Source organism: Heliconius melpomene, chromosome 11 (assembly GCF_056956725.1).
Source record: "Heliconius melpomene rosina isolate 202511_hmr_F chromosome 11, ASM5695672v1, whole genome shotgun sequence".
NCBI classification, from domain to species: domain Eukaryota; kingdom Metazoa; phylum Arthropoda; class Insecta; order Lepidoptera; family Nymphalidae; genus Heliconius; species Heliconius melpomene.
In genome coordinates this window covers 11,665,977-11,681,298 of record NC_140399.1, presented here as the reverse complement: position 1 = coordinate 11,681,298, position 15,322 = coordinate 11,665,977, and the positions used below count along the sequence as shown (strand labels likewise).

General features: G+C 31.6%; 5 protein-coding genes across 7 annotated transcripts in view; 2 read left to right on the top strand and 3 right to left on the bottom strand.

Moving 5' to 3' along the window:
- The window catches only part of LOC146534934 (uncharacterized), a 70,373-nt gene extending 65,567 nt beyond the window's left edge, over positions 1–4,806 (bottom strand). The window contains exon 1 of one of the 3 annotated variants that reach the window (XM_085192507.1): positions 4,552–4,806. The gene's annotated coding sequence lies outside the window, so the exon portion shown is untranslated. The remainder of the gene's footprint in view (positions 1–4,551) is intronic. The other 2 variants (XM_085192508.1, XM_085192509.1) reach the window with 2 other exon arrangements.
- A 511-nt stretch (positions 4,807–5,317) lies between these two features.
- Positions 5,318–8,985, top strand: LOC146534933 (pseudouridylate synthase TRUB2, mitochondrial). The gene is made up of 5 exons (XM_085192378.1): positions 5,318–5,554; positions 5,647–5,838; positions 7,447–7,663; positions 8,202–8,338; positions 8,656–8,985. Exons 1-5 carry the CDS (start codon positions 5,431–5,433, stop codon positions 8,904–8,906), a joined length of 921 nt encoding a protein of 306 aa, XP_085048504.1. The 5' UTR covers positions 5,318–5,430; the 3' UTR covers positions 8,907–8,985.
- On the bottom strand, positions 7,691–10,298 carry Pa1 (PTIP binding protein Pa1). Its single transcript, XM_085192380.1, has one exon. The coding sequence runs from the start codon at positions 10,136–10,138 to the stop codon at positions 9,686–9,688; it is 453 nt and encodes a 150-aa protein (XP_085048506.1). The 5' UTR covers positions 10,139–10,298; the 3' UTR covers positions 7,691–9,685.
- Positions 10,299–10,513: 215 nt separating this feature from the next.
- LOC146534931 (box C/D snoRNA protein 1) lies at positions 10,514–13,686 on the top strand. Its single transcript, XM_085192377.1, has 5 exons — positions 10,514–10,718; positions 10,795–11,071; positions 11,159–11,477; positions 11,659–11,811; positions 12,326–13,686. The coding sequence occupies exons 1-5, from the start codon at positions 10,660–10,662 to the stop codon at positions 12,652–12,654; spliced, it is 1,137 nt and encodes a 378-aa protein (XP_085048503.1). The 5' UTR covers positions 10,514–10,659; the 3' UTR covers positions 12,655–13,686.
- On the bottom strand, positions 13,169–15,314 carry LOC146534930 (nudC domain-containing protein 1). Its single transcript, XM_085192376.1, has 2 exons — positions 13,958–15,314; positions 13,169–13,684 (listed from the first exon to the last, which is right to left on the bottom strand). The coding sequence occupies exons 1-2, from the start codon at positions 15,195–15,197 to the stop codon at positions 13,194–13,196; spliced, it is 1,731 nt and encodes a 576-aa protein (XP_085048502.1). The 5' UTR covers positions 15,198–15,314; the 3' UTR covers positions 13,169–13,193.
- Between the last annotated feature and the right edge of the window lie 8 nt (positions 15,315–15,322).

Below are 15,322 nucleotides of genomic sequence, written 5' to 3'. Positions count from 1 at the left end.
TATTTAGTGCTAAAATATATTGTTTTCCGCTTTGAAAGTGAGATATGGCATGTTGAGTGGCGGGGTTCAACGCCGTTCTTTGTTATGACTCATTTGTCAACACAACTCTTAGTTATTACTTATTCGACTACGTGGGCGAAGCCGCAAGAAGAAGCTAGTGTCAAATATTATTTAATCCTTTACCCTTTAAAATATCAAATACATCAAACACTATAAATTGTAAAATAAGTCTAAACCTATGACGTAGTTACCTTTCGGTGCCACCCCATGACATAATTGGGTTTCCCATGGCGACAGTTCACCCTTGCTAGGGGACTGGTAACACGAACCGGTATGTTAATACTAAAAATAGTAAAACAAGTTTGATTCATTGCTAACCAGCGCAAGGAAAGTCTGTACTATGAAAATTGAGTAATAATCAATTTTAATTTGATTAAATTATTTATATCTAGTTATTTTCATTTAGTTAGTATTATGAGGCCAGTCTTGGCGCAGGGGCACAAGCGTGCGACTGTAAACGCGACAGATTGTAAGTTGAATTCCAACTCGAGGAAATGAAATATGTAATATGTAACTAACGAGACAAAGAGCAGAGTTGAGTTCAGCTATTCAACACGCTATGCCTTCAAAATTCGGCAGAAAGTGGGTAACGGAAGCATAGATAGATCTATGGGAACGGCATATCCAATAACCAAAATCAGGATTGAATTTTTATACATATATATCAAATATTTTTATATTTGATATATATTTGATATATATATCAAAAAGAAGTACCTGCCATATGTATGATTCATATTATTTATTGTGAAAGAAACAAAATTATAAATTTAAAACAATAATTAATGATGAAATAATTTTAAAAATAATATGTGATGCAAGAATGATAAGAGAGGAAGGGACCTCAATTGACCTTCTACACCACAGTATGGATGATACTGGCGGAAGCTTACGTATAACGCACGAGGTTTCGTGAAGGCATTAAATAGTTTAAGGTGATTCGAAACTCAAATCTTATAAGACAAATAGTGGAGTTGGGATTCGCCACACAACACAGAGAAAAATTAGAGAAACATTTCTTTCTCCCCCCTATCTACATAGGAATATTCTGAAGTTAAAAAAAAAGAAACTTATACATATTTTATCATTTAATTTTCTTTCACTTTTACTGGGTTCGAATTTTCACAAAATTTACCAACACAGCAATTTTCTTAAGAGAATTGGAATAATATACACTAACTTAACTAAATGAATTTCAATGAATGTCAAAATTGAAACAACTAAAACTATACTACTGTACTGTAATCTGCATTTAGCAGGGTAGGCGGAAGGAGGCTGGGAGTCTGGTGCTGAGACACTTCATTCTCTTTAGGACACATACATTACCATCGAGTCCTGGAAGGATTGTGTTGAGTGGCAGAACTCAAGGCCGCAGTTTGATTTGTTAGCAGAGCAAGGAAATGAAAATATTAAATATATAATTTCCCCTAGTGGGACTTGAACCCATAACCTGTCGAGGTTACGAGGCGTCTAAAGTGTATACATGCCAACGTTAAACACCGAGCCATGTATGCAATATTGCAATGACTACAAGCAATTAACCATACACACATAAAGCCCAGTTACCACAGAGAATGGAGCGGGCCCATTAAGGACTATATTGAACTTGAATTGAGTAAACTGCATACTTGCATTTCCACCAATAAATAGTCGCGCGGAAAGTACAAACTCTTTGTTGGTGAAAATGTAAGCCTATTTTATTTCAAAGAAGTTCATTCCACCTATTCCTAGGCATTATCCATTCATTTCTCTTGTTGGTGGAAACCGACTAGCCAACATACAATTTGTTCAGGTGTGATAAGAAGTTGACGTCAGCGTTGAGTCAGCGTGTGTTTTCGCAAAAGTCTTAATAATGTTTTATTGGGAAAATAAAGATAAATAGGTAGTATGTTTTAACAATAAATGGTATTTTCTATAATTATTGCGTGGTCTTTTTCCTATGCATTTATTTGAGTAAGCTTATGTTAGTTTGCAGCAGTATTGATAACAAATGAGTATTGATAACAAAAATTTAAAAGATTATCTTATATAATTTTTTTTGTTTTATTATTTATTTTGCTACTAAAATCTTGATATATGTGTTTAAGTTTTCAGTTAAATTAGACCATAGTAATTTAAGAAGTAGTTTAAAAACGTAATTGGCTTAAAAGTAACTGTTTAAGCTATAGCTTTTGTAATTTATGTCAGGTAATAGTGAAATCCACGATTACCTTGGAAGGTCTACTGTCAAGGAGGAAATTGGCAAAAATATTATCAAGCATCGGGAGAGGCTGGAAGAGCACCCCAATAAACTTGCTTCTGGGTTAAGGGTAAGAAAGGACGCTCAGTCAAAAACTCCATGACAGTCATTTTAGCATACATATATAAGTGGATGCACTTGCTGGAACGCACTCTTTAAATGTCATACCTCTCAACATTTCTGCTTAAATGAACACAGTACTGATCACAGAAATACCTGAGAGAAAAAAAGATGTCAGTTTTTAAATCAGAACTTAGAAAAATTATTAACATGTACATAATTATGTGACATAGACAAAGTGATTTATGCTCGACTAACATATTTGCAATGTACATGCAAGTGTTAAAAAACTGAAACAAGATACTATTACTCTGTTTTTGTTGTTCTCTCATTTTAGTTAATAAAAAATAAGAATATAATTTTGTTTTCAATTTTAATCTTTGTTAGATTCAAGGAATATTTGAAATAATACAACCACATTAATTTATGAACAACCTTCCAAATGGACAGAGGTTATCTTACCTCGGGGGAAATCACGGTGACCTTCCATATGTAAATTGTGACCAGTCCTATAGACAAGATTACATATAACATGTTTGTAAAATAGATATAATGCAATTTCACAACAGCTACAAATAAAAAAAGTTTTTAACTTTGAGCCCAGAAAGAGACTCAAGTTACACAAAAATAAAAGAATATTACAATTACTTTTAAGTATTTTTGTTAAAGTAAGAATGTAGTTGCTCCAGTGTTGGAGAGGGAGGGGCTTAGACCAGTGCTTGCAGCATGTGCAACTAAAAAAGTTTAAGTGGCACCTTTACCGGCACCTCTCTCTAAAAACACCAAATTCAAAATGTTCTCCTAGTGCTACCATCATAATATGTCTTAGAAATTAATGTAGGGATGACAGTTCTCAATGGTTCAAGATCTTATAGCTGTTAAGATTTTGCTGTTATACCTCTTGCATCTACTTCTTTTAAATTTATAATTTTGTTATAAATTTAGAGAAGGCAGAGATTTACTCATATATATACAAATTATTTTCTAATACCATAAACTCTTAGGTGACTTGTAGTACAAGAACCATTAAAAAAATATTAATATTTTCCTAGTAAAGTAAGACAGAAAATAAATATTGATGATCAGTTATTTATACTAAATAACATTAGCATTAAATAATGGTATAGTTATTGTAATTGTAATGGTGATGTACATGTAATTAGGAATTATTTATTAATAAACAAACAAATATTGTTTCTTTTAAAAAAAGGATAAAAAGTAGCAAAGTATAAGTAAAGAGTTGTAATATTGTTGATTTATTTAATTTTACTAATAACAATTATGTCTATATTAATGTAGGTCTTCCATTATTGAGTGAATGTCATATAATGCACAGAAAAAGTATTCAACTCAGGAAGTGTAAGAGGGCATATAAAATCAGGATAGCTTGAAATGCCATTAAAAATTGCAAAAAAACAGAAGTTTCCATTTTACATCCTAAAATTCATACAATCAAAGTAGTGGGCAACAACCCCCATTGATAAAATTAACAGTTTTCTTGAAAAAAGATTTTTAAACAAGATAAAAAAAATAATTGTGTATATACTTGATTGTTATTTATATTTTCTATTATCAAGATAAACCAATGACCTTGTTAGATCAATGGGCTGACAATGGAATAGAAGAGCAGCAGAATTCATTGGACATCGAACGAGGAGACTTATACTTAGCAATGGGTGAATAAAGGTTGATGAAGAAAAAGTTTAAAAATAATGAATAGGGAATAATTTTGTCTTCAGACAATTATTTGTCTTCAAACAATTATTACCATTCAGATATTATTAGTTTTCTAACTATATATGGGCAGGTCTAGAAAACTCCCCAAAAATATTTACTTTAAGCTTTTATTGTTAACCAAATTTAGAAAAAAATTAAAAAAAATTGTACCTGCTCTACTAAAACTTTCTTTGTAAGAAACATATATGCAAAAATGCATCTTAGAATGTATTTATTTACCAATAAACCGTAACAAAAACAAAACATTTGTAAGAAGTGATAGAATAATGCAAATTGGCACAAGTTGCGTGATGCGACGTAAACCAACGAGTTGTGAACGGGTTGGCAGTGCCCCGCCGTGTACACAACGCACAATTATTCGCGAAGAATCAGAACAAATGACACTCAACAATAACCATTGTGTGATACGAATTGGATAATTGAAACACACATATAATATACCAATTCAAACTTACCAATAACAAAAATTTCACACGAATAAAAACGCTAAGTAGAAACGCCCACACAAATTCTTTAGCACAGTCAATAACATAAATACAATTTCACTATAAACATCACTATTTATCTACGGAAGTTTATTTACTAATGTTATTTTGGAAGAACTTATAGGTAGCGCCGTGATACGCGACGGTGACGGTCTTCGCGATCGGCCATTGCACACCACAGACTATTAGACTAGCACTAATGTCAACTCAACTAACAGTCAAAGTACGGTCGAGTCAGACAATTGCTTTTTTTTGTTTATTTTGAGTGCTGCCATTATTAAGTTTAATTCTACTAAATGGTAATAATTTACTTTTTATTCTACTAGTAATAAAGATGGTTGATGTACTATAAATCAAAATAATAAATTCAGAATAAATTTAGCTTTAGCTTAAATATAGCTTTAAATGTTGGATTATTTTTCTGCTTTTAACTTATTTTACTACTTATTTTTATAGTACAGAAAAGATATTGAGTGGAAATCTTAACGTAATATTTATTAACGATAAAAAATGTTTAATACTGAAACTGTTCTAAAAGGAAATTCACGAATTTAAAAATTGTGTCAATGAGTGTGATTAAAGTGATATGAAACTGAATTAATTTCCCTAAATATATATTGCCGTATTTTTTTTAGTCACATAACTAAAGAATTTCAAATTAGTGCAAAAAAATTAACATCCAAGCCATTTAATATTATTTTTTATGTATGATTTGATATTTGACAATGTGTTAAGGTTTGTTATTTTAGTTATTGACATTGATAGTTGATACTTCATAGGTTATTTTGTTTTGATCGTACTTTCAATTGTATTGGTTACGATTTAGGTGATTTACAAAAAGTCAACATAATGGTTAAAATTTTAGACCCTGCACTTGCTTATAAAACATTGAACGGCCTAATTTGTGTTTATAAACCAGTCGGCGTATCTCTGAGACATGTACAACATATTATTGTAACAAAACTTTCTGAAGGTTTAGTTTTTTAAGGATATTTTTAATAATGTTGCTATTTTAATGTTGCTATCTTTTATTTTAAGAAGTTAACGTTCCCTGAATAATTCTAGGTCTTAATGCCTTACCAGACAGACCTTTAGAGAAGCGAGTTGAAATAGTTGGTGCTACAAATAAGCCTATGGAAGTTAAGTTACTTCCTAACTATGCTGATGATCCTTTAGTATGCGGACCTCGTTATATGAACAGTGACTTCAGATGTAGTTGGGCTACATATTTAGGGAAATTCACTAGTGGAGTTTTATGTGAGATATTGTATTATTAATATTTACTACCTTTATACATTTACTGCATATAGCAGAGTATCTGAAATGCTTAAAATCATTCATCAATGCTGAAATCATTTAAATCACATTTTCTATTGTAGATATAACACATTACTATCATATTACAGTTAGGCTCCTTGGCCCTAATATTGTTTTTGTCTAACTAAACTTTAATACTTTCAGACACAGAGTGTAACTGTAAAACCAACTAGTTGTGGGTTCGATCGCCACTTGAGGAGATGAAATATTTATTTAAACTTATATTTCCATTTCTTCGCTCTGGTGTTGAGGCAAAAGCACGGTGTTGAATTCTGCCACTCAACATGCGATAGCCCTATATTTCGGCAGAAAGTAGGAAACGGAGTGTCTTAACACTAGGTTCCCTCTGTGCGTACCCTGCTGTGTGCGGGATCAGTGTGAAGCTGATTAAATAAAAAAAAAGCTCATTAACACGTTAACTGCCATACGAGTATACTCGTAGTATTTTTTTTTTATGCCTATTGCCACCATACAAAATGGTAAGTACGTGTATACTCGTAGTTGGCAGTGGATCCTAGTTCTAACTACAAGTTTACTCGTAGTATGGCAATAAAATAGGATTTTTATTAGCTATTGCCAAACTACGAGTATAACTTTGAGAAAAAATAGCAAAGGAAACCCTAAAACTCTGTTGAGCACCAAACTGATAAAAGGCCAGATGATTACAAAGAGAACTAACAATATTTTCGTGTGCAACTGGAAGGATAAGAGAGAGGTGTTATGTATCTCTAATATGCATAAACCTATTCTGGTTCCCGTGCCAAATAAAAACGGTAGGGTTTCAATAAAACCTAATGTAGGTAGAGATTATAACAACGGAATGTCCGGGATCGATCTTTCAGATCAAATGCTCTCGTACTACTCAGCTCTTAGAAAGACATTGTTTTGGTACAAAAAACTAGCGATCCACATTTTTGAATCTTTCATTCATAACGCATGTATGATCTACAACCAACAAGCCAATCTTCCTCCAGAAAAGAAATTAGATGCTCTTTCGTTCAAAGATGAGGTTGTAAAATATCTTTTAGGCGAAAAATTCATAAAATACAGTCATCATGAGCAGAAAAAGCAAGTAGAATCACATTACTTAGAGCGTTTACCACCTATCCAAAAAAAAACAAAAACCGACGAAGCCGTGTCGTGTCTGCACCAAAGAAAAAAAACGCAAAGAAACAGTTTACTATTGCCCGGTATGCCCTGAAAAACCTGCCTTATGCGTTGAAAATTGTTTTAAAATGTTTCACTCCTTTGTGACTTCACAGTGATGTACCTAATTTTTTTTCTATTAACCTTAATTTTCTGATTTAAGTAATGTTTTATTCCAAATGCCAAAGAATTTAACCCCGTCCTCCTTACACGGCCACTGGTTTAAAATTCGTCAGAAATCGCATACAATCAACTACGAAAATACTCGTAGTTGGCGGTGCAGCCCAGATCATGTACTACGTGTATACTCGTAGGTTGGCAGGCAACGTGTTAATTAGATTTTTTTTAATATTCTTTGTATTAACTCAAATATTAAGTAAATAATGACCAATTTATATTCAGTATTAGGTATAAATGATGGTACTAGACTCACATATCAAATCAACACAGCAAGACTAACAAGAGCATTCAAAATACAAGGGAATCTCGGTAAAGCAACAGACACATATTTCTGGAATGGTAAAGTAGTAGAAAAATCAAGTTATGGACATGTTACGAGGGCAAAAATAGATAAAATAGTTGCTCATATGCAAGCTGCACATCAGAAAACTATGTATGAGTAGGTATCAGAAATAAAAGAAGAATGTTGCATTGATTTTTTCATAAATATTATATCTTGATCATAGGTGGATTTAGCAATATATAATATACGGACTGACTTTATTTTATTACCTCATAGAAATTTTATATCTGTAATGTATTAAAGATATTCAAATCATATTGTTAATAACTTTTCCTTATCACTTATATTATTTGTACTTTCAATATTCCAGCTAACTTCTATATCTACAGTAAAACACACAAATTGCTACCCACTCAACTAGTAATTAAACACTATTATTAATGTTTATAAAGGAAAAGAAAAGAAAATTGCAGAAAATATATTTCACTCTTCTGGAAGAAAGGGTTTTAATAACTTTCTTAAAAATGTGTAAATCCACCACTCAACTTATTGTGTTAACCTGTGCCTTGCTTGTTTTTTGCCCTCCATTTGCCCAACAGAGGCAATATTCTATACAAGCATAAAATACAGTAATAGTAATAATTATGCATATAGTAGTTAGTATTAATCATATTATTTACATTTGTGTTTGCAGATTATCAGGTCTTCATATGGACTCACAGACAACATATGAGTTAGCATCACAAGGTTTGATCCGACCGGCAAACAGTGCATTGCCTGTTATTTATGGAATTAAATGTGTACATTTTGAACCACCAAACTTTACTTTAGGTAAAATATTAACTTCTCTAAAATTTTACTTTAAGAAATGGTGTAAATACAAGAAGCCTAATAATAGACACTACATACTTATAATGTTGATAAACTGTTGAATCTTACTTGCTACGATAATCAATTCTCAAATTCCCGACTTTTCTACCATAGCAGGATAGTCAGAGAAAACAGTGTGAAAACACTCCATTCTCTAGCTTTCTGCTTGAAATCATATATAGGGATTGAACCTGAACCCATAACTACCATATTTACAATTAGACTGTTATTACAAATTCTATCAGAAATTGAAAATATAAATATGTTTAATTTTTCAGAGGTTCAATGCATAAATGAATATGAAAAATATTTATGGACACTAGTACATGATTTAGGAATACAATTAAAGACATCAGCACATTGTATAGGTGTTCAATGTATTAGACAAGGCAAATTTGATATAGAATTAGCTCTATTAAGAAAACATTGGCAGTTAGATAATATTATTGATAATATGGACACCTGTCGACAGCTTATGGAAAGTAATGAACACTTACTTAAACCTAAAACAGCTCACTTGAGTGTTTAAAGTGAAATACTTGTAATTTTGTAATGTAAATATAATTTAATAAAAGAAATTAGTTATAATAAAAGTCTTTTCTGTTTCATGCCTTTTTGTTTATCTATATATATAAAAGGACTTGTCCTCACTGACTGAGGTAAGACGCACGCACAGCCTTAACCGCTGTGCGTAGAAATGTTAAATTTGGACAAAAGTTTACTTTCGTAATCTGGACATCCACTAAGAAAAGATTTTGAAAAATTTTAACTCTAAAGGGGTGAAATAGGAGTTCAAAGTTTGTATGGTTTTTTTTTTAAATCGGCACTGATTTTTATAAAATTTAAAATTTAGATTTTTAAAAGTATTTAATTGAACACGTGTTTCATCATTTTCTAGAATTCTCCCCCTAAGGGTGCAAATACGGGGTTGAAAGTTTGTATGGGAAAATTCTTAAATAGCCACCGATTTTGATAAAATTTGATATTTAGACTCTTAAAAATATTTAATTGAACATATGTTTCATGGTTTTCTACAATTCACCCCCTAAAGGTGCAAAGAAGGGGTTGAAAGTTTGTATGGAAAAATCTTTAAATTGCCACCGATTTTTATAAAATTTGAAATTTAGACTCTTAAAAATATTTCATTGAATACATGTTTCATGGGTTATTAGAATTCACCCTTAAATACGCAAGCGAAGCTGCGCGCGTCCGCTAGTCATAGTATATAAGTATAAACAATAAGTATTAATTATATATAACTTCACTGCAACAAATGTCCTATATTATTATTTTTTATGATATATTGCTTCAACTACTACTTGATGGGGAGCTGGTAGGAGTGTTTGCTTGTTTTTCTAGTTGCTCTATTCTTTTATGCCTAATCATATTTGAAAGTATCCCGTCAAAGGAAGTCGTTTTTTTCTTTGCAGAGCCCCGAAGCGTATCTTCACCTTCTCTACGAACTCGTAATCTCAAAGAGTTCACTTCGTCCATAAAATCAAAATCAGATTTTTCTTCCCGAATTGGCGAAGAGGGAACTTCAGGTTGGTTTTCTTTACTTACAGGCACTGGTGATGGTGCTCGTCGCCCAGGGCATTTCCATTCTAAGGATAGAGTGCCAGATTTTTCAATTGCTTTGTATAAATCTTCTAATTCTGCTGGGTCTGGCATCCAGTTTTTACCAATATAAACACCTGATTTCGATAGTTCATCGTCCGAGCATGGAAAGTCCCAATCATCACTTTGAATTTCAGTTCCCATTTAAAATTATATTAATTATTACAAGTTTGCAGTCATAAATTATCAATCATCAGTTCAGTTCAGTTCTTAAGTTATGGCGTTCCGAGCGTACCAGTTTAGCACATAATTTACAAAAAACAAACAAATAAACACAATCTCAGTGACATTTGACCACAGAACACATTTACTCAGATTTGACAGATGCTGTTAGGCAAAGATAACTGTTTTAGGCATAATAAAATATTTTCTATAAATCTCTCATTTGTATCATATGGATTCTATTTCTGACCTCTAAACTTTTTTAAAATGTATAAATAGCGAATTCAATTAAATAAATATCTTATGCATCGTATTTTCTTTTTCAAATTATTAAAAAAAGTGGTCTTAAAGCAGTCTGACTTTTTGACTTGACAGTTGACAGAATTTGAAAACAAATGTGGTCGTCATGTGTTTATAAAATACTTTATTAATAAAATATTATTACATTTTTCTGACTTATTAAGTAAATTTCATATAAGAGCAACGTGTTAACTTAGTTAAAAATGTCTTCTTCTTCGTCTTCTGTTTCAGATTTAGATCACAAAACCAATATCCCACCGAGGTCAATACTTCTCTTCAAGTCTTTAGAAGTTTAGTACATTGAGTGTGAAAATTAACAAAATTATGTTACTTTACAGGCTTGGCCCTTGCGAAGTATGCGGTTCTAAAATGGCAATTTATACGTGTCCAAAATGCGAAGTCAAGACATGTAGTGTCGCTTGTGTTAGAATTCACAAAGAAGAATTAAATTGCGATGGTATCAGAGATCGCACTAAATTCATAAGGATGAAGGATTTTACAGACTCTGATTTATACAGTGATTACAGACTTTTGGAAGATTGTGCTAGATTTGTTTACTCTATGAAAAGGAATGAGAGGAAAAAGTTTAGTAGAATTGATAAAGATTTACCTTTTGTAAGGATATAACTTTTTGATATAATAATGCTTCATTTGATTATTGTGCATATTTTTAATATTATTTAATTATTTATATGATTTTAGCACTTATACAAACTGAAAGTTGCAGCCAGAAAAAGAGGTACAGTCCTACAATTTCTCACTCAACATTTTACAAGACATTCTTTAAATACTACAAGGTACATTACTAAAACAAATATAATTTATTGGAGAATTGAATGGATATTTCCCAATGTGGACTCTAAACCTCTAAAATTTGTTGATGAAAAGTGTCCAGAACAAAAGAAATTATCAGATTTATTGAATAAATATTTGAATCCTGATGCTCCGTCATTTGATGGCTCTAAAGACCTAGTTTTTTACAAATCTGCTGGTTTCAGTGGGGTGAAAGTACTATTAAAAGGTAAAACTTTTTTTATATTTACTTTGCATAATTGTATCTGACTAGTAAAAACAAAAGGAAAAACAATGATAACTTTTGCCATGTTAGCACAACAAATCTGAATCAAATAAAAAATTATAACATCTCATAAACAATGAATTACAATATCTGATACAATATTAATGATTTTATTATATTACAGCTGAGAGGTTAAAAAGTTCAAGTAAGAAGTTTTTTGAACTAGACACTACAGAATCATTAGCTGAAAATCTTTCTGGAAAATGTATTTTAGAATTTCCCATTATATTCATAGTTTTAAAGGACCATGCATACAACTTTGAAATAATAGCGAGAGGTAAAGTATATTTTTTTAGAACCTGGGAATCTATTGTTAAGAAATTCCATTCCCTATTAAGACACTTCCGTTCTCCACTTTCCGGCAAATTATTGAGGCATTGTGTGCAGAGTGGTGCAACTCAATGCAGAGCTTTGCCATGTTATTAGAGTGGGGAAATAAAAATATTAAATATTTCATTCCTCTAAAGGGGGAATTGAACCCACAAACATCATGTTTACAGTTGCATGTATGTGACAGTGGGTTAGGAAGGTCTCAAAGTATGTATATAATAATTTTGCTACTCAACACTCAGTGTCTCAAATTTGGGCAGAAAGTGGAGAATGGAATGTCTTGCCACTAAATTGTCTTTGCTTATTCTGCAGAAATAAATTTGAAAATTTAAGTTCTTAAAATATTTAATTTTATTTAAGTTTCCACTATATACATATAAAAATCCTTAAAATATTAATAAACCAATACTAACTCAAAAAAAAGGATTTTGATAATTAATATGAGAATATATCTTTTCTAGATGAGGAACTGGACATTGAGCTAGAGAAAAATAAAAGTGAAAATAATGGAGAAAAAGAAAGCAAATCAAAACCAGCTGACAATGAGCAAAAGATGAATACAGAGTCTCAACAGGACAAAAACATTACAAATGGTAAGAAGAGACAAGACAATGGTAATCAAAAAAAACAACATAAAACTCTAACAGAAATTATAGCTGAAGAAAAGAAAATGGAAATTATGAATGAAATCAAAGCAGATAAAAAGAAGAAACCCAAGAATCTCTTGTTTACAACTGGTTATTCATCTGAAGAAAGTATTAGTAGTAGTAGTGATAAGGATGAGAAATAAAAAATAAAATCATTGAACTGAACATTCATTCTTTGATTCTTTATATTATTTTTTTGTGAGGAAATGGAAATATTTCCCAAGTAGAAATCGAACTTACAACTGTAGTGTTTAGTCAGATGCTATGCCACGCTGACCTCTGAAGATAAAACTATACTTATAATAGAATTGTAAGAGGGTTTGTGTCTGTACTTGGAAAATATTTTAAACAATTTTTTATTGGTAACCTCTATTAACATAATAGAACCCAAAACAATGTTTTTTAAAATTTTTGTCTGTTTGTAATCGCTAATCTCAGAATCGGCTTAGCCCATTGAGATGCGGTTTTCACTGTTGGATTCTGGAAAGCTTAGGTTCATAAATAAAAAAGTTATGTCAATTTAAAGTACTTAGTTTGACAAATTTGCTAATTGCCGTAAAGTTATTTTATACAACTGTTCTACACCCACACGGGCCCACTAATAATATAATAAATATCCCTAAAATAAAAAATTGAAGAATATATAATAAAAGAAACTTTTTGTTATAAATATAATTTATTTTTATACACCTATAACTACTAAATTAGTTTCTGTCAGTATAAACAAATAATCATTTGTTGCATGAATACCCAAAACTTCACCATATTTATCAATATTAATAACATGCTGTTGACCAATTTTAATATTCTTCAATACACCATCAGTCCTTTTCCTTAACTGACAATCCTTTTCTGCTGAACTTTTGTAAATAAATATATGCCGTGTAGCCTCACATACTACACTGTAAGCAAAATTAGGTGAACAAGATACAAATTTTCTATTTTGCTTAGATGATTGTACGTAGCCAAATGCCATCAAAGTGCCTTGGTGTTTTATAGGCAATGTTTCAGAGTTAATAAGTTGGGCGAATGGCTGCCATACACATGCATCAACGTCATGTCTTAGAGATAATGCTGGTGCTTCATGTGTTTCTAACTTTATGCTAAATAAATATTGATGTACACTGAGTGGTACCCTGTGTGTTATTGTGTGATCTGTTATATCCATTCGAACTGTAATAAAAAATATAAGTTAATTAAATACATGTCATGGTGCGGTGGGGGTTGTGAGTTTGTTAGATGTTTGATTTTGATGAATTTTTGAGTTGTGTAAAGTTCTAAACGGAATGTTGAAACGGAATGTAACTGAGATTCAGTTCATATGTCAACATAATTGCAACTATCCTATAAAATTACTAATATTTGGCTAGGATTCATAAACAAATTCAAGGTACAGTATTGTTGCATAATTTACGAATAAATAATATGAAAATATTAAAAAATCACCTAAAACAGTGTCTTCTTCAGATGCCGCATCACATTCCTCCATCTCCTGTGAATTCAGACCAGCTATTGTTTGTTCTGCAGCAACCTCAGTTTCAGAACATAAATGTGCCAACCGTTTATGAACTTCGTCGACAAGACTAGCATCCAGGATTTGCTCACCATTTTTGTCTCCGCCTTCAATTAGTTCATCCCAAAGCATACTTTCTGACTTTGTTATAAGAACGTCTAGTTGACCATTGTCTTGAATATTCCATGTTGTCAATTCACTATCTACTTTGTGTTTTAACCTGCCTTGAATAAATTCTTTCCCACCATAACTTATTTTTATAGATAATGGAGTGACATTAACAAAAAGAAGCTTTTTGTTGAAGTTGTTTTGCAACTTCAAAGTAATTGTTACATCATCATTGGTTTGAAGCCAGGTATAGATAATTGGTTGACACTCACCTTTAGGTTTGACTGTAATATCCTTTTCAGAGTCAGAAGTAAACTTAAATAAATTATCTGAAGCAATATATAATGCAGTACAACTGGTTTCAAGCGCTGCATAATGGACAATACCCTTTCCCATAACTTGTCGTACTGCTAACTCTCTCCAACTTTGACCGTCATTTCCAAACAATACCCAGGTTAATATAGAATTAAAATGCTTTTCACTTTGCTCCACAGATTGTAACAAGCAATGTATAATTTCAATATTATCTTTTTCTTGTATTCTTACATCCACTAAAATAAAGCATTTTGGGTCCCCAAGTGCTAAGCTCGAGTATATAGTTTGCCAAGTTTGTTTGTCAGTAGCTGGTCTATTCCTAATGCCAGTGTCAACAATATGTATGTATCCAGCACCGTCACTTATCACTGCTAAGTGATCCGATGGGAATGTGAGACAGAGGTTAAAATGTCCAGGCTTTCTTTCAACATGAATTGGCACATTGTAAACAATTGCACTCTGGAATGTATTGTTTATATTGTCAAAGGTTACGTTACGTACTTGTTGGCTGTCGTCTATATAATAATAGTTATATTGATGATCCCAGAAGTCTAATACAAGGTGATTATGAAGTGCAAACAGTTTAGCGTGTACAAAAGAGAATTGCACTTCATCTGGATATAGTTTGTCCACCGGTGAAGGAAGATCATAACAGAAATGTGGCAGACTTTGTAAATTTAATTTATATCCTTCGAATTCATGGTCTAACAGACGCCTATTGGGTCGCAAGTCAACAATTGTTGAAGACATGTTTAGGAAATAAATTTATTATATATTGTTAAAATATAAGATTATATTTTACGTATAAGCCGAAATATACAGTTTTCGGTAAAATTTGGCATTAATGTCAATTGTCATTGTCAATGTCTGATGTC